This window comes from Tyto alba, unplaced genomic scaffold (assembly GCF_018691265.1).
Source record: "Tyto alba isolate M040663 unplaced genomic scaffold, T.alba_DEE_v4.0 Super-Scaffold_7, whole genome shotgun sequence".
Lineage (NCBI taxonomy): Eukaryota > Metazoa > Chordata > Aves > Strigiformes > Tytonidae > Tyto > Tyto alba.
The window spans coordinates 8,790,997-8,817,490 of NW_024881328.1; the positions used below are offsets into that span (position 1 = coordinate 8,790,997).

The following is a 26,494-nucleotide window of genomic DNA, read 5'->3' on the forward strand; positions in this document are numbered from 1 at the left end:
TTCCTGAGTACAAAGTACTCAGTGTTACTGGTCTATAATCCTGGTGCCCAGGTAATACACATGGAAATTGGTGCTGCTGTTCTTCTGCTGTACCCAAAGGTATATATGGCATTTCATTTTTCAGTTTATTTGATTTCCCATAAAATGATGTGAGAAGAAATTCTCTCATCTCTCAGGTGAGTTGGTAGAGGAAAGCAAAGATAGGTTACAGCACAAAATGCTGCTCCAGGAGCCTGATCCAAGTTTCAGCTACCTCTGGTCTTAAAATGGAGACAATCCCCATCAGAAACGTGTCCACCTGACTGAGCAGTATTTCTGGTTCTTAATAAAATAGTATTCTTATTCTTGGGAGTGCAAAATGAAATTACAAGAAACAACAACAACAAAAAAAAAAAACAATTTAAGCAGTAAAGAACTCTTTCAGAACAACTTTGATTCTCTTATGTATTTTTGCTTTGAGTGGAAGGTCATTTTAGATTTGCTAGCAATTTGTGCCAGAGTATTTAAGTATTGAACAATTGTGTAAAGAAAAATTACTGAGAGAGAGAGAAGTCTGGTGAGTGAAACAGAATAAAATCTCTTTGATTTTGTTCCCTGTCCACAAAAAAAAGAATGATTTTTCCAAAGTATTTTAAGGTTTAATTAGAGCAGGACATGAGTGACAACTGGAAGGTTACAGAGTGCACAATAAATGTTGCTCAGAGAGAGAAAAGACATAGGAAGTGCAGCCTGTTAGGAAGGACAGAAGTCCTTGTGCTTCTGGGCTTTCTGGATGGATAAAAACACATCACACTGTGTAGCATCCCCCAAAAAAGAGGTTACAAAGAATACCAGGAATGTGTTGTGATGATCTGGGAACAAAGGAGTGGGAAACAAGAGGTAAAAGGTCAACCAGTAATGAAGCAAAATCAGATGTGTTCTTTGAATTGTAAGAGCAAAACCAAAAAGCTTTGTAGAGAACACAGAAAAAAATCTTTCTAAACATTCTCACAAACAAACGAGAGCTGGATGTATCACTTGGGCAGAGCTGACGGAAAACTAGTTATGAAGAAAGCAGAGGGATCTAGGAGTTTGATTGAGCTTGGTGTCCAAATCGTGTTGGGCTTACTGTCCAAAACAACGTATCTGTTTTTTGTGCCTTACACCCCATTTTTCTTCAGTTGTGCATTTGCTCCTTTTTTTTTTTTGTTCCTGAAGAAATGCACTTCTGCCTTTTTATTTCCATAGAAATTCAAGAGATGGCTTAGTGGTGTGTTTCTGGGATTGCTGGTTTACAGACCCAGTTGTCTATAGCCTTCCTCACTCTCTTGCAAATTCATCGAGTTTCAAAGGTGGTAATTTACTCACAGGACGCAGAATCAGCACTTTGCATGAGTGTTACCCACAGAATTTAAGGACAATTAGTATTAGGACTAAGCAAAGACCTTCAACTACCAGTAGAAGTTTTGCATGGAAGGAATAGGCACTGTGGGAAGTCATATCAGTCTGCTGCCATTTCTTGCTGTTAGTTTATGTCTGAGTAATTTTGGTTGTGAAAAAATGTTTCCATGATTTTTGGCCTTATGTGAAACAAGGGTTCTGACTTCATTTTTACAGAGGACAACATATAAATTTCAGCTAGCACCCTCTCAGACAGCCTCAGGGGATAAGACTGAAAGAGTGAGAATTCTTTCGAGCTTTGATGCGTTGGTTGGGAAAGTTACACTCCTGTTAAGTGTGATGCATTTTATGTTAATAAACAAAGATCGTTAACTGAAGACTGAAGTGCTGCCAATCCTGAATCTTTCATGAGCAATAAATTCTCATTAAAAAACCTTCAGGGAAATGCATATCCTTTCAAAAGAACTTCCACAGCACATCATCTCCATGTGACAAATCTCTGGAGAAAAAAATATATACGAGCAACCAGTGATTGGGGGATTTGTTAGCTCAACTTCCAAGTCCTTGCAAATAGAAAGCCTTGTTTGCTTGTTTCTTCCTTTGTTTTTAATTTTTCAGGGTCTTCTGAAGTCCAGGCTTAGTGAAAAAAATAATTCAGTTTTGCTAGAAATGGCTGAATGGGTTCAGGATTCACAGGTAATTCTGTTTGGGTCACAATACAGAGAATTCTTCATATATCAGGAGATATTTTCTGGATTCCAAATGTTTATTTAAAAAAAAAAAAAAAACAAAAAAACAAAAAACCAAAGCTAGCATAAGTAAACAATACAATAAAAATATTATAAATCTGTATGCTGTAAGGATCTAGTACTTCAAACCATAGAGAATATACTGACCAGAAACACAAGAACTGAGAATCCATCTAGTCTCAACACCGAGTAAGAACTTACACAGAAGCTGAAAGACACAGCTTTCCATAACGGTAATGCAGTGCACAGCCTACAACAGTAGGTTGGTTTTAAACCTAGAGTAGAGTAGAAGTGCTGAATGATGGGCTGAAGAAAGGCAAGGTGTAAAAAGTACCCTTACACATAGTGGTTTCTCTCTAGTCCTTGCTCTATCTCTTCTTTCTAGAACGTGCACTAAAAAAATAAACTTTTGATGGCGGTGGAGAGAGAGTGGCTGTATTCGGATCTCTGCTGTTGATTTCAATTTCACTGAGTCACAGAAATCAAAATCTGACTCTTTTGAAAGTGGCATCTGCTGTAGCAGCATCGTTCTCGTGTTGGTGAGTGATGCATTGCCAGGCCCATGTCAGCTCCGCTGGACAGCCAAATGTCACCGGCTTCGGTACTTCCAGCAATGATAGCAGGTGTATTTGGTGATTGGGACCAGAAAACCCATCTTGTGGGCATGTGAAATGAGAAGTGACACTTAGGCGTGTTGGAAATAAGAAGGAATAAAAGATGGTGGCTTAAATTATTGTCTTTCCCCCGTGGGCCAAACTGTCATGTAACAATGACCCTGTGCCTCTTTCATTATCCACTTTGAACCCAGCTGCACTATCAAGCTTAACTGTGAGGATTTTAGCAATCTATCTTATTGTCCCATTTAAAGAAGTGGAGACCCTGGGCCATGTACTACCCTAAGGGAGGATCAGGTGAAGTAGTAGTGTACCAGAAGGGAAATGTGGTAGTGTAAAATTTGGTTTCCACAATGACCTGTACTGAAGAAGATCATGAGAATGATGCAGTGTCTCTGAGAATGCTGTCAAAATGAAGATAAACATTGCTATTTTGTTTTAATTAGAAAAGTGCAAACTATAGGCCTTGTACTGTGAAAGAATTCTCAGAAAGAAATTCGGTACTATTTTAGAGCATTTTAGGGCTTTCAATAAACAGATGCTGCCATTTGTGTAAGACATTTTAAAGCAGCATCTGAAGAGCAAGCAGTCATCCTTGTAGTAAAGGATGGGGTCTGTGTGCAACAGCTGCCTATAATTTAAAGTTTCTTTTGTTGAATTAATATTCCAAACTGCCTTCTATTAGTCCTTTTCTTCTTTTTTTCCTGTTTGAACACTGAGGTTTTCCATGATGATACAAGTCTTTGAGAACTTGGCATCTTGCCTAATCATACGAATTCCCACTGTATGCGTCTTGGATTGCAACTTATTGGCAGAAATAATACAGCATTAAATACAAATATTACTGTTATTGTAACATTAAAATTGATAAATGAGTCACTTATGTCAAGAAATTCCAAACTACAACAGTGTGAATTTGTCAAATTGCTTTTGCTATGTATTTTATGGTGTGGATTGCAGAACAGAGACAATAAGGTTTATGGTTAATGTACCACTTAATAATAACAAATGCTGTGCGACAGATCCTTTGCTCATTTATTTGTAGTAGTGCATTTTAGTAGCTTATGGGATATATTGAATCAAAACGCTTAAACAGGGTGCAAATCTGCACAGAATTTGGTCCTGCCAAAACCTTAACTATGCTTTTCGATAAATAGAAGGTTTGCATAATGCATGGACTATTTGATTTATGATGTGAAAACCTGTACTTTAGATATATTTCAGAGTTTAGTACTGTAGTGCTGTTCACTTGGTGTTTCTTGGCACTTTGGTGTTTGATCTTTCGTACGTGATGTTGCATTAAAGTAATAGCCAAGTGTAACTCTCTTGCCTGCTGCTTCTTACTGTTTCGAGTTTGGGCTGATTTTTAAAATAAATCTGTAACTATCACTACTGTCTGCAGACTTTAGAAATTATTAGGAAAATGGTTTGGTTTTTGTTTGTTTGTTTGTTTGTTTGTTTTTTCCCTCTGTTATTGTATTTCATTTAAAAAGTCAGCTTTTTTTTTTTTTTTTCCCCACATATTTTCTTCTTCCACCTGGAATCTCAGGCCAAAAGAAAGGCTTCAGAGGAATAGATCTGAAAAAAAAAATTGCAACTGAATACATTCTCTCATGAATAATGGTCATAAGTGAGATGTTCCAGGAGATTTGTAAAATGATTGCTTAACATAATTCACAGTTATCCCGATGATTTGGCATTGTGTTATACAGACATTAATCTTTTATCCCTCGACTGAATGTGGGTGTCTTGGGGAAGGAATCGCCTTTTTTACCTGTATTTTTCTTAATCAAGAAACTGCATTAATTGTGATGGTTGGTTCTATCTCCGCGTCTTGTCAAGGAACAGAAAGAGGGGTTAGTGGCTCTATTTATTGTCATTCTAATTACTTAACAGTTACTAATGAATGTTATCTAAAGGTCTCAATTTAAAATGCTTTTGCTTTTCACTTGCTATGCTCTTCTACATTGCCAAGGTTAAAAACCATCTCAAAGCTCAAGCGGAAAAAACCCCAACATTTTGAACTTTGGATCTAGACCTCCCTAACTATGTCTGGTACTGTTGGCCCAAATATATACAGAATTTGAGAGGCGGGCTGTGTTGTGGAATCAGCACTAATAGTGGAAGGAGGCACCCCAACATTAAGAAGTAGATATATTTGAAATGTTGTCTGAAATACCAGTGAATCTAAAAGTGTGCAGTCTTGCACGCATAATTTCAGTGTTGAAACAATAAATGTCAATGAAGTAATAAAGGTTGCTAATGTGAGAGAAGATGCTTCTGTTGGAAGCGCATTGCCGTCCGTCCCCGTGCGCGTGCTTCGGACAGGAGAGTTACTGTGCTCAGGAGCCCAGACGACCTCGGCTGCTGTGCATGTGCCAGGAGAGTAATTTGTCATGAAAATTGTCCTGTGATAATCTGCCATGGACTCCTGATAACCTTTCCTTTTCTAATTTCTTTGCCATGGCTTTGCCGCTCTTTCTTAGCCAAAGGCAACATTTTTGCTTTTGTGGGCTCTGCCCCCACTATATTCCTCTCTTTGCCTCTTCCCTTCTGACCAGCGTATATGACACAGCCCTGTGTTTTTTCCATTGCGTTTCTTTTATATTTGCTGTCTTGTTTGGATGCTTCTGGAAAAGAACTACATGGTCTTCTTTGAACTTCTGCTTCAGATTTCATATACGTTTAAGTCCACTGGAAATTAGTGAGGAGCCCCTGGGGATTGCTGATATTTATTTTAGATTATAGTTATAATTCTGATGGTGAATTTTTTTTTTCCTTACTGTTAGTGTCACCCAAAGAAAATGCAGTTTAAAAAGTTGCTACCTGCTTTGCTTGTCTGGATTTGGCAGTATCACGTCTTGTAGAAGAGAAGCTTAATGTAAATTATGTTTTCTGTATGCTTATCTTTTATTACAAATAAATTAGCAATAAATAGGAGCCTGTGCCTTGCTGGTGGCTCATCCTATCTATTCTGCTTCTGCTTGACAGCATTAGTACTTCTGTTATTGTAACTACGGTCTTTACAATTATTGTAAAAATAATTAAATAAAGCTTGTACTTTGCTCAGCTTTAAATTTGCAGTGAATATTTCTTCGCAAGCTGACTCTTTTATTGCCAGATCTAGTTAAACCGTTGCGACTCTAAAAGACTAGTTTCAAAGTGCACACGACGCTGACGTTTATGAAGCACCAAGCGCCTTCGCGGTACGTGATCTTCGGCAGGAAGGAAGGTTGCAGCATCACCAACCACTGCGATCGCAATAGGAGCTGAAAGAGGCGCATTAGTTCACTGCAGCCGTTCCACCCTCGGCTGTTCCCTTGTCAGATCTCATAGACTCGACGGGGTCAGGCTGGGTCAGCATTCAGATGGGAAGCAGCCCTGGAAAACCAGGAGCTGAAGGAAGCCGGGCTTGTGTCTCTGCACAGACTAGCGCCCTGCCCCTAGGTCAGTTGTTAGCACCACGCTGTGTTTAATCCATGTTTTATGGATTTTAGTGGTGTTTTTTCCTGGTTCATTTGAAAAGCAATGTTGTGGCTACAAGTGATGATACAGGGGGAAAAAAGTTAAAGGGAAATAATTTTGGTAGATGATAAATAAGGAGTGGTTCCAAGGCACAGTCATTAGGGATGCCTCACGAATTCAGGTTCTGAGTTTCTCTCATTTTTCTGTTTGCTTTTTCCATGCATGAACAAAGTATTTGTTCACCTTCTGGATCTCACAGCGGTAGCATAGAGCGAGAAACTTGGTTTGAATTTCTCTGCTCCAAAATAGCCTGCAGAAGGCACAGAAGGGACTCGTTGGCATACAGCTTGGCCACTCTGATTGGACAGTCACCAAAAATTAAAAAAAAAAAATGTTAAAAGTATTTTCAAAGCTTGACTTTTTCAGTGGATCGAGTGGTGATTTTCTGGCTTTACAAATAGCGTAAATTATAAAACGAAAGGAAAAGCTGGGCTTCGCTTTATGGTGCAGAACTGACCACTTCTAAATGAAATCACTTTGGAGTGAATGTTTCCAAGAAAGGATGAAACATGAAGAAAACATTCCCATTCATGGAAAAAGGTGAGTAAAGAAACAAAAGAGAAACTTGGGAGCTGTCGTACCTATTAAGTTTTGTCCACATTTATTCCTTGTGTAGGAAAGTAATAATTTACTTAGGAAGTAGGAAAAGTTTGAAATCTTCACATGTCAATGTTGACGATGCAAGACCTGTCAGTGCATACTGGCAGGTCGTGGGGCTGCTGTGTGTGATCAGGACAGGAAAGGACGATGTCAGGGTTTGATAGAGGCCTTGTCTTCCCAGTTGATCATGGGGATTAACATTCACTGGAGCATTAACTTAAGTTTTGGATGATGTTACTAAGACATTTTCCTTCTTTTGGAGTTTTGATAGTGTTCTTCATTAAAACTGTAAAATTACTATTTACCACTGAAAATATATCCTGATTCTGTGTGGCTGAGATCTTGGCAAATGGATATAATTTAGCATATTTTAAGGGAATCTTTATTTCATAACTTCATCCAGAAAATATTTTAAATAATACCTTTCTGTTAGATGGAGAAGCAAAGCCCTGTGTCTAAGAATATCTGAATCTGAGTTTTCAGAATAAAAATGGAAAATACTATTTCCAAGTTTGGGAAGCTGAAGTTCACTGCTAGAGTTTCTGTTTCATTGTATTGATGTAAAATAGCAAAATAAAGAAGGGTAACTAAGAAAAAGTGAGTCTTTCACACATAGGGTGTAGCGTTTATTGTGTTGTTTGATCTGAGGATAGCTGTTACCATATCAGGAATAGTATTGTCATTTGTTCAAAAATATGTGGTAGGTGGGAGCTTGTGATTGCATTGACTTCCCTACCTTTATCCCTGTGGATTGGGAGAAGTTCAAGTAGCACAATTTTGTGGTGAAGCCCTGAGCTGGGTGTGTTAGCTGGCGCTGTCATATGATACAGGGTTTTTTGTCTGGTAGTTGAATGAGTTGAACTGATGGGAAGGGAGAACGAAGGAGAAATTTTAGTTTAAGGAGAGCTCAGAATTTGCAGGATTATTTAGCACATTTATGTTTTTCTTGGACTAAATGGGCTTTCCTCAAACTGTTGTTTTTTAGAACAAGCTACTGCAATATCTACTAGTGATATTGAGACATGAAATGTATCTTTCTTCCATCCACACAGTGACTACTTGTGTGCTTGGTTCCATCTGGAAAGGATATAATTGAATCCTTGTTTGGTTCCTTTAATTATCTCTTTGCAAAGTCCCTGGCTGGGAATTTTGCCACTTACAATGCAAATATTCGAACTTAAGAGCACAAACTGTGCTTTCAAAGAGAGTTTTTGTAAACCTTTTATCATTTGGTGGTTTTTCAAAAGCGAACATGAGAACTTCTCAATGAGCATGTTTTAATTTTTTAAATCCTCAGAGAAGATTTTGTTTTCTTGCAGGTTGGCTGTAGTTGCTAATTAACTTTGTTAATTAATCATGCTATAGGGATGAAACATGCTTGATTTAAAATAAAGAAAACTGTATAGCAACAAAGTAATGCTACTGATTTTTCCTATTTAAAAGCAAAGATTAAAAAAATAAGATTAACTTTGAAGCTGCATGTCAAATGTTCTTTGCATTTGAAACATCTGAAAGGCTAAGGCAGCTAAAAGCTTATTATTTTTGCAGTTCAGTCATAATAAAAAGCTTATCCAATTGTAACACCACGTTAAAAAAATGAGGGCTGAGAATAGTCACTGAAGGTACTGTCTTAATCAAAACTGCCTGAGATGGTGAGTAGTAACCAGCAGGTTTATTTGGGTTTGCTTAGATGTAAAGGTCCTTGTTCTCTCTTGTCGTGTATCTTACATGAAAACTTTCAACACTGCAAATTGGTGTTAAATGCTGTTGGCTCATAACAGGATTTTGATGACATTTCTCGCCCATTATACTGGCATGCGTGTGTTCAGAAGTGGTGGGAAACGGCTCCCTGTGGGCGATGGGCCAAGTGCATCACAGCTGAAGCTCCCTGGAATGATCTTGGGGATGACTCTGGTCCAGAGGCACACTGAGCCTCTGCCGTGCGTCCTGCCTAGATGAAGGAACCCATCTGTGGAGGTCTGGCTGCGAGCGCGCGGCTCCTTCACCCCGGGAATGCCCCCGGGAGGGAGGAGATGTGCTGGGACCTGTTTGAAGTGGGAGCACAGTTCGCTTGCCTCAAAGTTGACTTATTTTTAGACACTGTTGGAACAGATGGCTCTTCTGTATCCCCTGTTGCAGTTTTCCTCTCAAACACGATAATTGAGTTTCTTTTTCGTTTTTTGCTATTGTAAAGTGGCAGGAATATTATAAACACAATACAAGAATGCCAGTCTGTACACTTCTTTGCTGGAAAAATTTTTAAGGAAGCCCTTCCTGAACCTCTCTCACCCAGAGAGGGAAGACCTGGCCTTATTAGGAGGAGCTGTCTTTGCAGATGGAGCTCAAATGGAATTTACTCTGGTAAAATTCCAGAATTCCAGAAATGTGGAACTGATTCCATGTTGGAGGTAACACAGGGAGAGGAAAGTAGGAGTGTTCCTCATGTAGGAGGAATAACTAAATAAATCTCTGCAGACCACTGGCAGGAAGTATATGGAGGAGTGGTTTGTGGGATTTTTTTTGTTTGTTTATTTTTTTCCCCTGCATCTTTTCACATAGAATATCTTTAGGCACTTGTTTTGCAATTAAAAAGTGAAAACCCCCTCAAAGGGTATGCTTACTTTTTCCTCTGAAACATATTAGGGCACTGAAGCGCATGCAAAAATGCAGTGGGCTATTTCCAGCAGATGAACTAAATCCTTAAAATAGGATTAACCAACTTTGTCATTCGCCTGTGATAGTATCCAAGCAAGGAAGAGGGAGGGCAGTACATGTCTTTTAGAAGCTGTTTTAAGGATACTTGTGTTAAGGCTAACAATGCTGTACTAATGCCACTTCTCAATTGTCAGTAATCTTTCAGATGCACTAAAGACAATCTTGTTATCATGGTGCAGTAAATCAAATGCAACTTCCACTGGGCTGTGGCTGAATTGTCCTTAGGATTTGACAATATTCAGTGGTTTCAACATTGTATACGTTTACAAATCACAGTATTATCAATGCGTAGTATTAATCTGATAACCACGCTTGCAGGGTGCTACCAGCTGGCTGTGTGGGGCGTGTTGTGGGGGTGCAGCATGCATGTGGGTACAGGTGATGGGAAGACTTAAATACGATGCCTTCTGCTGAAAAGGAGAGGGGGGACTGGTTTAGTGACCCGAGCATACGTTGAGTTGTGGCTGAGTGACCCAAATGTTGTCATGCCTGCAGTAATTACGCCGGTACGCGCAGATCTTCCTCAGCTGAAAAGGTTCCTGAGAAATGGTTTAAAGGCTACTTTATTGCAAGGTCAGGATTAAAATGTAGACTATTTAGTTTTTCATCCTGGTTGAGAGTCACCCAGTCAATGACAGTAGCTGCTACAGAGCTTGGGGGGATCATCGGCTGCCGGGTCCACGCTCACCCCTGGCTGGGCACCTTGGCAGGTTTTTTGAGGGGCTGGGAGTCTCCAGGCCCTGCTCTTCTCTGCCGTGTGAGAGCTGGGAGATGTGTCTCTGCATTTTCAAGACTTTGTGCGCTTCACTGCAGTGCACAGCAGGAAGGTTTTTTTTCCTGAACTCAGAATGTCTCAGGAAAACCGGGTGGCATGGCCAGTGGACTCGTGGCTGGAGCCTTTCTCAGGCAGCACGAGGCCGGTGCTGCGGCTCTCACACAGCGTCGCTGCGAGCCCACGGCCGTGCCTCGGCAGGCCCGAGCCACTGGCCCTCTGACATTTACGTTATTCGGAGTAGTCACTGGGGCAGAGATTTTAAATATATCCGGTAAGTGCCAGGATGCTGCACTGGGATGGTTCAGGTCTTTCTTTCCAATTACAGCAAACAGAATTTCTGGGCAAAACACGAGTAAATGGAAAATTTCAAACTTGATAATGGATATATTCTGATTTGAAAATCCTTTTGCTGGGAGTTTCCAAGGCTGTTCATCTTTTGTAAATAATGTACTCATCTGCAAATTTTATGTTTCTTTGTGTACTGATCAATTTTTCATGTGCTGATCAATTGACGTTTCTGCAGGGTGCTTTTCTTTCAAAAATAGATACTCCTCTTTAAAAATAGCCTACTTGAAAAAGTGTCTTTGTTTTTCTTAAATCCTTTAAAAATTATAGTAAATTGCTTAATTCCCACTTGTTCTGTAAAGTATTTTCTGCTTTGATGAGCTTCCAGAGCAAATTCCTCTCTTCCTGTAGCCCTCCTGCAGTGGTCGGTTCCTGCACCACCTTCCACTGTCTAGGTTTAGCAGATCACATACTTGGTACATACTATGTTTTCCCAGTCCATACACTCCGAAAATCTCTTTCCTTTTCCAGGTATACTAAAACCTTACTTTCATTCCTTTCTTGGAACTTTTTAAGTGAAAGTATGTTGTGATTGCCAAATTCTTAATTAAGCAAATTAATTGTTACTTGAGTCGAGCCAAACATTTGGGTGAGGGTTTTATATGAAAAAAGGTTAATTAAAAAAAAATAAATCTAGTAATTCAGTAGTTGCAAAATGCAGCACAGTATGTTTAAGAATAGAAAAGATTTTTAAAATTTCATTTTTATAGATACAGTTATTGATGATCTAACAGCCTTCTAGCCTGTGTTAACAAAGTGAGGAATAAAGCTGATGTGCAAAGCCACAGGAAAATAAATAACACAATCTGATTTACACAGTCTGTTTCCATATCACCATCGTGTGATGAGCTACTTTGTTGTTTGAATGGAGCAAATGATACTTAGATTCAGTTGATTTATTGACAGTTCTGTCAGACTGCCACAAAATGAAACAACAACGCAGCCGCTATATATTGCAGAGAAACGTGGTGAGGAGAGCATGATCTGCTGGGAGGGTTACCCGAGCGATGTGCAGGAATGCCACCCCGACGGGGAAGCGGTGCGTTCCCTCCGCCAGTGAAAAGTGAACTGCTATTCACACGCTTTTCTTTCCATAGGGAGAAGCTGTCTGTGGCTCGGCTGCAGCGAGAAGTTGCACAAAGTAAAAGTGAAGGAGCAATGGTAAGCTGCGGCAACTCGCTGCTTTGCAATTCTTGTCTTACTGCTTCAGGCCCTAGGTGCGTTTTGTCTTGCTGAAGATGGTCACCGGAGCATTAAGGCTGTGTTGGACACAATGATGGGTTGCCAACGATGTATTCATAAATCTGAGGAAACTCGAAGCTCTATCTTGGCTTCCTTGGAAAAGCCGTGGTAGAGAAAAGCTGTTTCCTTTTCCCTGCTGATGGTGCTTACTTGAATTGGAAGCAAGGCAAGCACAGAAAGGCAATTCCAGATCAAATTACAGTAGATTTACTTTTCTGTTAAATCTTAGCCAGCAGCAGAAAAATGGAAGAATACAAGCATGGCACCTTAAAATACCCCCTCAATCTGATAATTTTGTAAATCATGTAATGCTTCTTATATCTTCATTTTTCATGTAGCAATTTATGAGATTAGGCTTGTGAGCAAAAGTTGAAATGGCAGATTTTTGGTTAACCACATATCTCAATTTATAGAGTGCCTTATCTCTTCAAAACAATTTTCTTTGGGAGCCAACATGTGCTGAGTGTGCTTAATTACTTAATATCTAAGGAACTCTTCCCATCTGTTAAGGACTTTGTTTGTCCCTGTCTTCAGATAAACTGTCTTAGGCTTCCATGGGATAAAGCAGACCTGTTCAAAAACCTTAAAACCCAAACCAGTGTCCTTGAACATACTCGGGAAACTGCTACTGATTTGAGTGAGTTGCATAGTTGGCTGTGAAAGAATTTGGCCCCAAGTTTGTTTTACTTAGTGGAGAGAAGCTGTAGAGGGTCTCTGGGGAGCAGACGCTCCATTAGCTGTGTGATGCAGGGTCCTTAAAATCTCACCTGCCTCCAGTAAGTGCATCTTATAAATCATTATTGGTGATTAATACAATGAAATGAGATTTGGAGGGACCCAAGTGGCAGGTAGGAGAAACCTGCTGTGAATCTGCAGCTCTCACTGTGGCCACACATGGCTCCAGCAGAGCTGGGGGTGCCTTGCGGGGGGCTGTGCTGGGACAGGGGCTTTTGGGCTCTGAATGTCTTGTGTAGAAGAGGAGCTGATGAGTGGGGTTTGCTCAGGGAAATATTGCCGAGCTGCCGCTGCGTGCCCAGCTGGGCCACGCGAGCCGCTGCCCTCTCCCGTCCCAACACTGCCCCTGGGTCTGCAGCGTGGCCGCCAGCAGACTTTGAGAGGGGGTTTAAGCAGTTGGGAAGGCTGGCTACTGGGTAATCGTTTGTATATATTGGGGCAGAAATCCTGGAGGAACCGAGAAACAAACTTTTATCAGGTTAAGCCGCAATCCAAGAGTGTGTGACTGAGATAAAACTCCTGCTGCGTCCAGGAGGAATTTTGCCTGAGGAAGAATGGCAAAGATCGGGCATTGGATTTGCAATTGCATTTTAGTCTTCAGTGTAAACAAATTACAAAATCTGGGAAGAGCTGTTTATTTGAAATGTTTCATTTAATTTTTTGAAACTGGCTTTCCCTTGGAGGCATAGAAATAATATAACATATTGAGTGTAAAATATACTTAGTGAGATAATCCAGGACTTAACAAAATGAGCAATATTGATTAACCTTCTAGAGCTGGTAAGGCTTTTGGTATATGCACCCACCTTGTGGTCTCATCTCATGAGGGTCAGACACTTCTTGTGCCTTTTACTATGGGCTCGTGGGATTAATCACATAGTGCTTCTAACCAGAGTGTAATTTTGTATAATTTGTTGAGAGGCAGAGTGTTGTAACCCATTAGGGAGCTGATAGGTAGCTCTCTGGGGACGCAATCTTCCCCCAAGGTAAATACTAGGTAGTTTTTCCCCTCTTCCCTGAGGGCTAATTTCCACAATTATCCTGCAACTACAGCCAAGGACGAGTGTGCCTGTAGAGACAATTACTTTGAAGCTGTTGATGTATGGAAACTTCTTTGTGTCTCAGAGCTCAGAACTGGTGATTTTAATATGAAACACAGCAGTCATTAATTAACATTAATGAACCTGCTTGGCTGGGAGCAGTATGGGAGCAGTAAGGGTCCAGGAGATAGAGTATTTGAACACAGGGGAGGCTGAGGATGAAGTAACTTGTGTAGGCTGCGTTCTGGGTGTGCAGCAAGGAGCCTGCAGCACATAACAGTTTGGGGGGAAATGCTTCACAAAGATTCACAGCGAAATTTCGGCACGGGGTTCTGAGCAAGCAAGCCTTTGGCAAATGGCAAAGCTTCCTCTGGAGAAGTGCTGACAGGCAGCAGCGTGCCCACATGGTACCGAATCCCGTGTGCAGCTCTTTTTGGTGTGATGGACATCCCCCCAGAGACAGCCTGGAGTCCTCTGGGGCAGGCGGTGAGGATGCTGGGCAGTGGTACCAGCCAGCCTCAGGGCGCCCGAGGGGTTTTGCTCTGCTGTCACCGGCTGTGACTCTGGATAAAAGGGCTGGCAGCCTCGTCAGCCCCCCTGCCAGCAACAGGCCACAGCTTTATTTAATCACTAATTAGCTATGGCCTTTACTTACTCCAATTTTCTTTTTTGTTTGTTGTGCTAGTTAGATTGGCATGAAGGTTTTTGGTGAACTAACCCCTTCATTTGGGAAGAGCGCAGGTGACAGCACGCGCCACCTTTAATGCCACCCTTCAGTACCTCGCTCGGTGTTGTGGAGGGCATTTCTTCTGCGAGGCATGAAGCGGGGCAGAGCAGAATGAGGAGCTGTGCTGCCACGCTGCTGCCCTGCCTCTGGGGAGCTGCAAAGCATCGTGCAAGCCTTCTGCAGGATGGCACCTCAGCGTTTCTTGTTTCTTTTTAAAAAAATACATTTTATTTGGGTTTTGCAGCCACAGATAGGTCATGAGGGTAAGAGGTGACCACGTTTTGTCAAGCCACCCCCATTTTTAGGGTGAGTTGAGTCAGTGGGCAAGGGAGTGTGTGCCCTGTCCCTGTGTGTGCTGCCCTGACACTGGTGTGCTAGAGTGCGATGGGTTTGCATTGTCTTTCCTGCTTCCCATTTGACATCTATTTTGATCACAGTGTGAGAAAGCTGTGAATATTCTTCCCTATTGCCTTCCCAGAACAAATCAAGGGGAGAATGTGCTATTTAGGATTTGCTTCCTTGCATGGGGAGTTGTCAGTTAGCACTTGTAACCTGCACCCAGCAGTTGCCTTTTTGCGTGTGGTCTTTGGAAGTGATGGGCAGGAGATGCGCCTGGTGCTCAGGTTTGCCCAGTGTCTCACAGGAACCGCTGCAGCACGGTGGACATGTACATAAAATCAACAACGACAAATAAATATGAAGCATGAGCTGTAGAAACTACTTACTCTGTGGTATCTTTGCTCAAAAAAATGGGTTTGTATATCTATATAAATAACATATGGTGAGTGATGATGAAATACGTGTTTATGAGGAGATGTTTTTCTGTGGAGACTTCAGCTGAGGTTGAAGATCAGGCAGTACGTAGTATATGCGATACCAGTGTGTCTGCCCCACAGTGCTCCCCGTAAGAAATGTGGTTTTATTATATCCCAGAGTTACATTTTTTCATGACTGATTTATTATCAGAAGTAGCTAATTACTGGAAGGTAATATAGAAGATTGAATGAAGATACTTCATTTCAAGATAAATGTTTACCACCAAAAATATACAAATGACCTGTAATATGTTTTTTCCATATGGTTGTATGGAAAATCTGATACCTCATATATAGAATTGAGTGAGTATGTATTTATAAAGTACTTGAATTAGGAGAACTGAATAAATTCTGACTGAGTACCTGACAACTGCTCAGGTTTCTTTATTTTATGAACCACCATCAGCAAATATTGATTATTCATTATCGAAATGCACAATTACTTACTGCCCATCCACCGACTGAAAGTTTTAGCAGCACTGAGCCTAGATTGCTGTTTGGCTCTTCCCATCACTTATGGCTTTTAATTTCTTATTGGCTCTTCCCATCACTTATGGCTTTTAATTTCTTAATGTGCATGTTCGCAATTTTCTTAGCCATGTTTCTTCTGACTCATCAAGGATATTTTATCTTTTTGTGAAGAAAAAGATGATCATTGCTTCGTATGTGTACAGTTTTTACTGCGTTTGATGGAGACTGTGCAGGTGTCTGTGGTGACAGAGATTCCATTACTGAAATGAGCAGCTTTCAAAACAGATCACAGGTTTATTTCAAAACAAGAGTAAAGACTGAAAACTGCTTTAGTCATCAAAGTTCTGGGTTGTTTTTTTTTTTTTTTTTTGTTTGTTTGTTTGTTTGGGTTTTTTTTTGTTTTGTTTTGTTTTGTTTTTAAACTTAAAGTCCATGACTTTGGACCTTTAGGACAAAGGACCAGGTAAAGTGTTCATTTCTGTAAAATTTTATTAACAGTGAATAGTGCCAGGTTAGGAAAAACAGGAGAAAAGTGCTGCTACAGTTGCATAGCAGAGTTAGTGTTGTGTTAGCAGGAACCTAGATTAAAAACCTAGAATGAACCAAAAATATATACAATTACATTATGTTTTAATAACTTGGATTCATTTAATAATTACCCAGAAAAAATAATTTTTAAATTTATTCAATACATATATTTATATATAAAGTTACACAGTTTTGTTAGTTTCTACTTCTGCATCCCGGTAGTTTAATTCTACTCTATTTTTCATTAGTTCAGTGGCCTGTAACCTACACAAAAGGAATTGTACCACTCTGGCAATTTATCTGTGAAGGTTAAAGTGGGATGATACTGCCTTTTATATTTACATGGGTTTCACTTAGGGTGGGCCCTAGGCTCTGATTTACCATGTGTCCTGCTGCGTCTTTAAGTGATGCAAAGTGATTATCATGGGCTCTTCCTGGTACCCGTCTATTCCGCACCTGCACCCTTTTGTTAAAAACCCACCATGTTAAGTGAATGTGAGGTCCCCACTGAATAGGTTTCCACCCTCTGGTAATCCTTCTGCATTAGATTGATTTATGAATGTATCAGATTCTTTGTTAGCATGTAAACCACTAATTAATTTAAAGCTCTCTGTGGAAAAATTAAAGCCCTGGTTAAGGCTTTCAACAGGCTCAGATGGTGCTAATAATGGAAAAACAAGTTATATTAATGAGTTCTGATGCGATCAGCACAATTCTTGCTTTACAAACAGTTTTTGCTATAAAACGGTAGAGACTGCAAGTTTTTAAAATAAAGAGTGGAAGAAGTAAAAAGGAAAGGTGGAAAAAAAATCGCAGCGTCAGTAAGATATCCCATTATTGCTCCAAACTGAGTCACTTTTGCTTGTTACAACTTTCTTAAATGCAGTGTGTTTAGATATACATAACAGCTTCTTACAAATCCACAGCCAGTGCAAACCAGTCTTTCTCCCATATTGAAATCAAACTTCTAAAGTAATCAGGTTTGAAAAGATCTCTGTCTCTTCTCATCACGTGCTGCCGAACTGGAACGTTCACATGGAGATGGATGTGTTGAAGTGCAGAAAAGGTCTTGATTGAAATTGTGTTAAAATCAGTAGAAAGTCTGACCATATTCTCTGCTTTTCCAAACTCCAGGATGTTTTGTATGTAATTTGAGTTTTTTGCTCTTCTGCTCAAAGTTAGACTTTTAATGTGGGTACTAGTTTCTGGTCAGAAGAAAGAGGAGACCACACCCTGGCCTGATGATTCTTTGTTCAGCTAAGTGAAATGAAGTTGAAAATAGAAAGCCAAATCTTCATCTTTTTTTGTAAGAAGCTGAAAATGCACAGTTAGAGTGGCAGTCCATGATTGTAGGAAATTGTGCTTTTTCTGCACCTCTCCCGGGAGCTGCATTTACCTCTCCTGGCTCTCAGTGCTGCCAGGGTGCTCAGTCTCAGGCCACCATCCTGGCTCTGTGGTCAGCACCACAGCTGATAATTAATGCTGCCCCATTAATCAGCTAGCAGGGAGCCCTCTGAAAAGGAGCGTGGTCAGCACGTTCAGAAACCCAGCACCTAACATCTGCACTATGTACCTTGTTTTTATGGAGGAGGAGGAATCCTGAGGTTGCTCTTGAGCTGGGGTCTTGCAGATGGCAGCACAATGTACTGCCACTAGCGCGGAGGCACTTTCTGTCACCGGTGTGATGAATCTCTGCAATTGCCTCCAGCAGCTGGGAAGGCTGTTGTTGCAGAAGCACCCGGGTCATTCAAAAATAGATGATACTTAGTAATAAATGAAGTGTTAAAGATGAGATACAAAAGGCTAAATTGTCTTTCCCAACTTCAGGGTCCTTACATCTATGAAAACATTTATCTGTGCTTTAATTAGAAAGTAGCAGAGAGAGAGAGAGGCAAAGTCACTGTTTTACAGTGTCTCTTTGAATATTAAATATCCTAAACCAGAAAGAAGCAATCTGACCCTTGTGCTGGCTTCTCTGTCTGGCTCTTTTTTCTTAGAAACTTCATCATACAGCCCTCATGGAAACTCAGTGACATTAGTAGTAGTTAGCATCAATAATGATTATTGAAATTCTTTACAAGCCTAGTTTAATGCTCATTAATTGTTCATACTTCATTAGGCCGAATGTCCTCATTCACAACTTTGCAGCTTTATCTTCAGGGGGTTTAAAATAAAATATTTTTTAAAATTCTTCTTGTGTCCTAAGTATTCTTTGTTGTTTGCTTCAAATTTGCAAATATGTAGATATTTTCAGGTGTTGTATTTTAAGGCTGTTATGAATCTAAGGATTCTTTATGACTTAAAATTGCTGAGACCTTTCAACAGTCTTTTTCCAGTGAAAAAAATCAACCGGATTGCTCTCTCTCCCCAAAACAGAAGTACTTGAGAGCCCGATTGCATCTGCTCAGAATCATCTGCCTCTCAAAGCCTGTGTTGCTCTTTCCTAGTTAATGAACTTCAGAGTGCGGTTTATTCACCAAATTCCACCATAAATTGTTAAAATCAATTCTCCACTGATGTTTAAAGTGTAGCGAACATGGTGTGAGCGTGTCTGGGGAGATGCTGCTGGCTGCTCCCCTGGCTGGTGGCCTCCCTGGCTCTGGTTTTCCACCAGGAGAGGGAGCTGCAGCCATGGGAAACGACACCCACCTCCCCAGCCCTGGTAAAAAACTCACAGGCGGCATCCTGGAAGTGCAGTCCTTTCTGGCTTCACTGGGATTCAGGTTTTATGGAGCTGGAAGGGATTAACTGCAATATTTTAAAATGCACAGGACTTTGCAGGGGGCTCTTGGTAGTTGCTATTGCAAAGGCAGTGATACTTTGTCCTCAGTTTTGGTGTTTTCTTGCTCTGCTTGCAGAGGATGTTGTGAGCACTGGCGCTGTAAAGACCATTGCTATATCTGAAGGAGCAGAAATAAGTTTTGCTCCTCAGCTGGAACTCACCAAAGTGCTCTGTCTCTTCAACGAGTTTCTGCAAGTATTTAGTAGACATAAAAAAGAGTCAAATAGAATTATATAAGAATCACTGAACACAGAAAAAAAAAAAAAAAAAAAGAAAAAAAGAAAAAAAAATGCATTTATATGTGGCCTGAAAGTAAAAGAGGCAATCTGTAGAAAGTATGTCATATCAGCTAAATTGCCCTCAAGTAGAAGTTGCCATGTATACATTACGTGACAAGGGCAGGAGATGCTGAAATACAGAAAGGGCGCGTGCAGTCTTGCAGCATCTATGGGCGTGTGTAATATCAGAGTGGCAGTTGGCTTCAGCATGAAGCAAATCCCACTTCATGACCAGAAACAGATGTATCCCGCTCTAGGCAACACCTCACTGCCTAACAGGAGTGGTGTGGCCATGCACTAATAACAGTGAATTGCAGCCATTTTCATATCAAAGGTTAAGCTCTGCAATCCTGAACAACTCCAGGCACTGGCAGGAGTTGGCGTGAGGAAGCCACATGCTCACTGGATTAATATTTTTGCAACGATGACCTGAATAGTCACCGATCTGTAGGCTGAAGAGGCAGAACATTTACGGTTGGGTTTTATCTAATGTAAGAAAGGGATCTTGGGTAGGACAGAATTAGTCACAACATCTGAGGCTCTGAAGAGGAAAGGTGAATATATGCAGAGGGCCAAGAATTTGAATTTTGTGCAAACTAGGAAGGTAAATTTATACAGATTAATAGTAGTGAAACTGCTGTGATATACTTGACGTTGCAACGTTTTTCTTGAAGGAGCTGGGGAAATTAGTACATTACAAGTAAAAAAAAAATCACTAGATTTCTGGTGTGCGTTTTTTTTGTGGCCAGTAGTTAAACTGTTAATGTAGAATTTATAATACTTACCAGCAACTGTAACTTCCATCTAAAAGTCTGTTTACAGTATTAGTTCTGGGAACAGAGAAAAATACATTGATTTATCATCAGACTTTGTTCAAACATATTTTTAAAAAATAAACCTCTTTTATAGTATTTTCAGGTTTTGTTCTTAAATCTTATAGGCCCACTTGTAAGACTGAATACAAACTCTTATCTTATTGGTTTGAGTCAGTTGATTCAAAGCTGATCACAATATTCACTTCAATAATTTCCGCATTTTCCTGTTGTTTCCAAATTTGTATGAGCTCTTCCAGGGGTTCTGTGGGGTGCATTACAGTTGCCCTCATGGTGCTTTGAGCTCATTACTGATTTATCTTGTAAAGTGTAGCTAAAGCAAGGCAGAGAGTACAAGATGATGCAGAGATACTGATTCCCCAGATTCGCCATGGTCTAATCAAGCCAATCAGGGTAGATGAGCATTTTCACTGCTGGACAGGGAATATGGTCTTTAATTTCTTCATTGCTGTTGTCATCTAAAGGTGAACTTATGTATTGCTCCAGTGATTTTTATTTTTTGTGATATGTAGCACTACTTCCTAACTAAGGATTTTTTTGTTTGGGTCCAGAAGAATGACCTTTTTTCCCCAAATGGGACACAAAAGGTGATTGGGAGGGAGAGAAAGTTTCTGTATAAGGAAGGACAAAGTTTATGTACCAAGAGTATTGCTCAGTTGTGCTGCTTCCATTAAATGCCCATTTATTCAAATAAATGCAGTGCTCTTAGAACTGGTGCCATGAAGTCAGTGCCGACCCTTGGAACAAGTCAGCCCCAGCAGTGCTTTAGATCGCCTCGTGTTAGGGTAAGAACTCTTTACTGCAGCAAATCTTTGTTCAGCATCTAGCACAATGGAGCCCTGATCCGTAATTGTTCCATGGCACCAAGATAGCTTAGTAAGGTACTGTTGTCTTGTCCAGTTCCCTCTGGGCAAAGACAAAACACACACACACACATATATATATATATATAAATATACACAGAGAGAGAAAGTAGTCTGTTGGAAATGAATAAAAGAGAGACAGCAGAAACCAGGAAAAAACTGTTGGCCCATTTCTGACTACTGAACACTTTGCAGGTAGACAGGAAAACTAGTTGTAACTCATCTGAGCAAGATTTGAACTTGTCAGTATTCTCTGTGCCATCAAGCCCCATTAGTTTTGGGTTTTTTTTTTCTCTTGGCAGAGCGTAATGACCTCTCTCTGCAACTTCAAGATTTAAAAGAAATAATAAAACATAGTAAGGATATAGTGTCTTCCTATACTAAACTTACAGAGCTTTGTAAAGATTCATACAGCTTGAGCTATCTAGCAACTGAGATGCTTCCTTTCTTTCCCTCCCTATTCCATTCTCATCAGCTTTAATTCTGTTTTTGCTTTGTCAGGAATTTGCTTTTACATACTTTCTGGTTTTTTGGCTCTGTGTCCATAGCATTGTGATAGGGCATCTTTTGATATTCTACGAGATCTTTCAAAATGAAGATTTCATTACATAGTTTTCCAAGTCTGGAACTGGTGATCAGACTTGCTTGCATGTCCTGCAAGAGGAGACTGTCTAGACTGTGGGAATGACTGTGATGTTTGGATTGTGTTATTTCCATATCGCTTGGCATGATGCACTCTGTAGTTATTCTGGAAAGTAATGAAAGTATCAGGCCTGGTACAGGACATTACCTGGCTGTGAAGTGGCTTTCTTTAATTCTTCAAATTGTGCTGGTGTGACTTTAAATAACCAGGTGCTTAAAATCCTCTTCAATATATTCATTAAGGTTCCTATTCTTTAACTTTGGTGTTCTACAAGGCCTGTTACTACCTTTGCCACTTAAACCCTTTATGATCTTGGAAAATATTTAATTTCTGATGTAAATTGCTCATTTGTGAAACAGGCTTTATTCTGACTCTTCCGCTGTTCCTTTGCTTGCCTGTGTAGATAGTGAACTTTTTGGGGAAGAGACAGGGTGTTACTGGGCATCTAAATAGTGCTGATTGCTGCTTGGAGCCTGGGGTGTCGATGTGCCATGAATAATCACAGCCCAGTGACTTGGGATGAATACCGAGAGGGGATTTGGCTCAGTATGCGCCGTCCGCACAACTGTCATTTTGTAATTACATCTTTACACTGCACATTTGTGATCAGCATCCATGGTGACACTGCTTATTTAGAAATTATTTCTGAGTGTTGGAGAAAAATTATTATCTCTTGGGAGCATCATGTTCCTGGTAGTATCTATTAAAAAGTGCCCTGCGGCAGTGACTGGCACAGTTTTCCATTTAAGAAACTTTTTCCATGGATGTTGCTAGAGGAGCAGTTCAGAATTCCCAGTTTGTTGTTGGAAATCTTCCATTACGTACAATTTCCCTATGTCATTGATAATAAACCACCTCAGAAAATAAGATTTGTGATGTAGGAGATATTGAAGGAAAATACATGAATTAAATGAGAAGCTGAAGAACAATTTCATTCCAAAACTAGACTTTGAGAGTTGTGAGCTATGATAGTCTAAAGGCAGGTTTTTAGTAGTTGTATCTTCCGTCAGTTGATAAGGGAAGCCTGTTCACAAACTGTAAAATGTTGGAGATGGCGAGTGGAATTTGGAGTGTGAAGAACATGTGCAGTCAAACACATTTGAAAAGGAAGATCTTTGAAAGGAACATAAACAGGTTAGCAGAAATATCCTTGTGAACCCTCAGAAAAACAAGAATATCAGCTTCTGGAAATGTGAGACTGGAAGGAGAAACTTTTCTTAATTTTGCTCTTTTCATGTAGCTACTGACTTATTTATAGATTCTTGGGCAGGAGCAGTACCACTGGTACTCATAGAATCACAGACTGGTTTGGGTTGTGAGGGACCTTAAAGCTCATCTAGTCCAACCCCCCTGCCACGGGCAGGGCCCCCTTCCCCCAGCCCAGGTTGCTCCCAGCCCCGTCCAACCTGGCCTTGAACCCTTCCAGGGAGGGGGCACCCACAGCTGCTCTGGGCACCCTGGGCCAGCGCCTCACCCCCCGCACAGGGAAGAACTTCTGTTCAGCACTTGCTGTGCGCCCTCCTCTTGGACTCCACCATTTCATGGTCACTGCAGCCAAGGCTGTCCTTGACCTGCACTCTTTGGGTTTAGTATTTGGTGTTTTCTGTAGAAAAATAAACGTATTTTCTTTTTTCTTTTCAAGAAAATCAAACTAACAATTGTAATTGTCAACACTTGCTGTTAAGTTGAAAAAGAACCCAGGAAATTTTTTTAGTCGTGTCTTAAGTGAGACATGTACATGACCACATGAAATTAATAGATTAGTATAAACTATGGTTAGATACAACAAAACAGTTACATGTCATGTAAAATAATAAACATGGAAATGAAGACCAGAGAACTAAGTGTCAGAGATTTTATATCTGTTTTTGATCTTCTGCTGTAGGAGTGTACCTAGCCTACTTGTTCTAGTAAGGAAAGGGGACTAAAGGAGTAGAATCTGGCTGGCACTTAGCGTTGAGCTGAATTTAGTCTCTGGAAACATGAACAGGCATGTTCATGTCACTGAAAAGTGATACTGCAAAATTATATCAGGTGGAGATACAGTCTTTTGATTACTCAAAAAGTTTAACTAGGGAACCAATTAAAAGCATCATGCAAACTTGTCAGTTTATTTTGTTTTTTCAAGTTCTCCCAGGTACCAGACTTGCAAACTCAGTCTGGCCTCTGAAAGTCGAGTCAGTTCTTCTGCATGTGTGCGTCGTCAGCACTAATAAGGATTTTGCAGTGGCAGCTCTGTTAAAAATACCATTGAAGATGCACCAGCCAACAAAAAAAAACCCTGCATTTGCCTATTGCCTATAGCAGTGCCTGAAGTGCTGAAGGAGTGACTGTGAAAAAAAGGCACATTTGTCAGAAATCTAAAGCGACAGGACTCTGGAATACATGCAAGGAACAGCTGAGTAAATAAGGTATCTTTTTTTGCAGTTACTTACCAGCCATAAATGGACTCTATGAGCAAACACAGAAAAATTGTAATAAGATCTGACATGTTCATGAGCAATGCTGTAAAGAGCCTGGGAAAAAGAAATGCTGTACGGAAAGGTAGCTAGCAGCAAAGTAGTGATGCTGGAGGTGCTGAGTGTGTCAGCGGAGAAAGGCAAATACAAGTGTGTCTGTGTGAAAACTGAAAATATTGGCATATCCCAGATCTGTGGGGATCTAGCGGCACTGCAGATTGTTCTGAGCCACTTCTCACAACTCTCATAGTTAAGTTCTACTTCTCTCATCCTCCCAATTTTTCTTTAGACTTCCATCTATTTCAGTTAACTTCTTGATATCCTATTTATTAGCAGGAAATACAAATACATTCATGAGAGGTCCAGAAAGTGAAGAAGCCTTAACTCTCCCCAGCATCAGGGCAAGAAACACATGCTACTCCTAGCTTGTGAGTAAATCCCTGGAGCAACGAAGTGGAGTTCCACTGGCCAATGTGTTAAAGCCAAATAAAACTCTTAGAAGTGTGGGCTTTTTTCTAATGCTTATCCGGTATGTATCCTGCTGCCTAACTCCTATCTCGCTAATACAGATCCAAGTGGGAAATGCTTGATTCAGCCACTTGCCCATTTGTTCTGTGAGCATTCAGTCCTTTAGAAAATAAACCATTTATATCATCTAAAGAACATGTTGGTCAGCTACAGAGGAGAGAACCCATTCGCTTTGCATGCAGGCACAGAGGAATTGCAGATAAGCAAGAGCCATTTAGGATGTCACTGTCTCCCAGCTGGGGGCTGCTGTCACCACAGTGGAGTGGGTGGGGATTATCCTAGTGCTCCATCTTCTGCTTTGCTGCACAGCCTGCCAGGTTACTTCAAAGCACGTCTGGTGGTGGGTTCGGTTCAACCATCTGCCTTGTGCCCCCATCCTGAGCCTTAGGCAATTCCCTGCTGACTTGAAAGGCTGGTGACCTCCCAGTAGTGATCAGGAGCGATCAGAGCAGGACAGTGACCTCTTCTACCATTCCAGCTGGATCTAGAAGAAACCCAGTGGCTGGGCCCTCCTTGTTACTTGTGCTCTGGGACTGTGTCCCTTCATTGCATGCTTCAGAAAGCGTAGGAATAAATACTGCAGATACTGTATTGCTTCACATGAATTCCATAGGTTAAAATCAATACCAGGTATAAACAGTGTAGCTTGAGTGACATACCACTTTTCACTCTCTTTTTACCTGTTCCTTGTCTTCTACCCTTTCCACAGACTATGCTTTATTTGTGTTGGGGCACTATTCCACTGTAGCAAGTCCCTTGAACAGATAGGCATCAATATTTCAGAAATCAAAGTACAACGTGACTACAAATTCATGGTTTCTTTCTCTCCACTCTGTCTAGACTTTATAGCCATTTGCAAGTATGACAAAAATAGTGTTTTGCAGTAATATTTACATGGTGGCTTATCAAAATATTGTTATCTGGTTAAAAGGAACTTGAATAAATCTTCTGAGTCTGAACTGACCACTGCCTGCCATAGTTCATAGCATTATCTTTATTATAGACACTCAGGCAATGCAGACAAGATCTGGAAACTGCCTGCCTTTTAAACCCCGCTTTAAAAATCTTTCTTAAATTTTGAAAGAGTATCAGCTGTGGGACTACACTGGTTTACAGAGCTCAAGGAATCTCTTTCCTCTTCAAGTCTATGCCTAGGCTGGAACTTTATCCAAACTGACAGCAAGTATCTATTACTGAACTATAAAACAAAACCATGCAATATCAAAAACTAAATGTAATCTCAGCAGGTGTGAATGTGGAAACCACCCTAAATCATATGGCCTAGAGCTCATCTCATGCACTTATGCAGTATACAGTTGTTTTGAAAGCATTGCTGTAGGTCACAAAAAGCCCAGAGAACATGTAATGCACTTGAGAGAACCTCAGGTGTATCTTCTAGCCCTCGCTGCAAGACTTCTGATCCAAGGTAGAGTTTCTGATCACTAAATATAGTCAATATCCTATGGGGTAAGGCACTTTTTTGAACCTGGATCCTTTTCTAAATCATCTGGGTTCGTTTATTCTAAATCTTCGTTCTGTGAGCGGGGAGTTCAGTCCCGTGGCCTGTTTATTTAAATAAATCTACTAGAGAGTGACAGAGACTTGCAGTCAGTCATTAGTACAGCATTCAACTCTCTGGATGTAGCTCTTCAAGGCTGTGAAGCCTTCAGATTAGTAAATGAATGCTGTAACTGTGTTACTACTTAATGTTTTGGTGTCACTTCTGTTTATTCAAAGACATAGTTTTGTTCTAATGAAAAACTCAAATTGCAAAACCTCAGTTACATTTCTGTGACCAGGAGATTTTGTTTCGCCAGACAACCTTACCTTCTGTGCTTCAAACATGG

General features: G+C 40.5%; 1 protein-coding gene across 2 annotated transcripts in view; it reads left to right on the plus strand.

The window, feature by feature from the left end:
- The window catches only part of NCKAP5 (NCK associated protein 5), a 250,857-nt gene that overhangs the window by 16,224 nt on the left and 208,139 nt on the right, over window positions 1-26,494 (plus strand). For both annotated transcript variants that reach the window (XM_042784066.1, XM_042784067.1), the window contains exon 2: window positions 11,801-11,864. In XM_042784066.1, coding sequence (XP_042640000.1) covers window positions 11,862-11,864 — 3 coding nt within the window. In that variant the 5' untranslated portion in view covers window positions 11,801-11,861. The remainder of the gene's footprint in view (window positions 1-11,800; window positions 11,865-26,494) is intronic.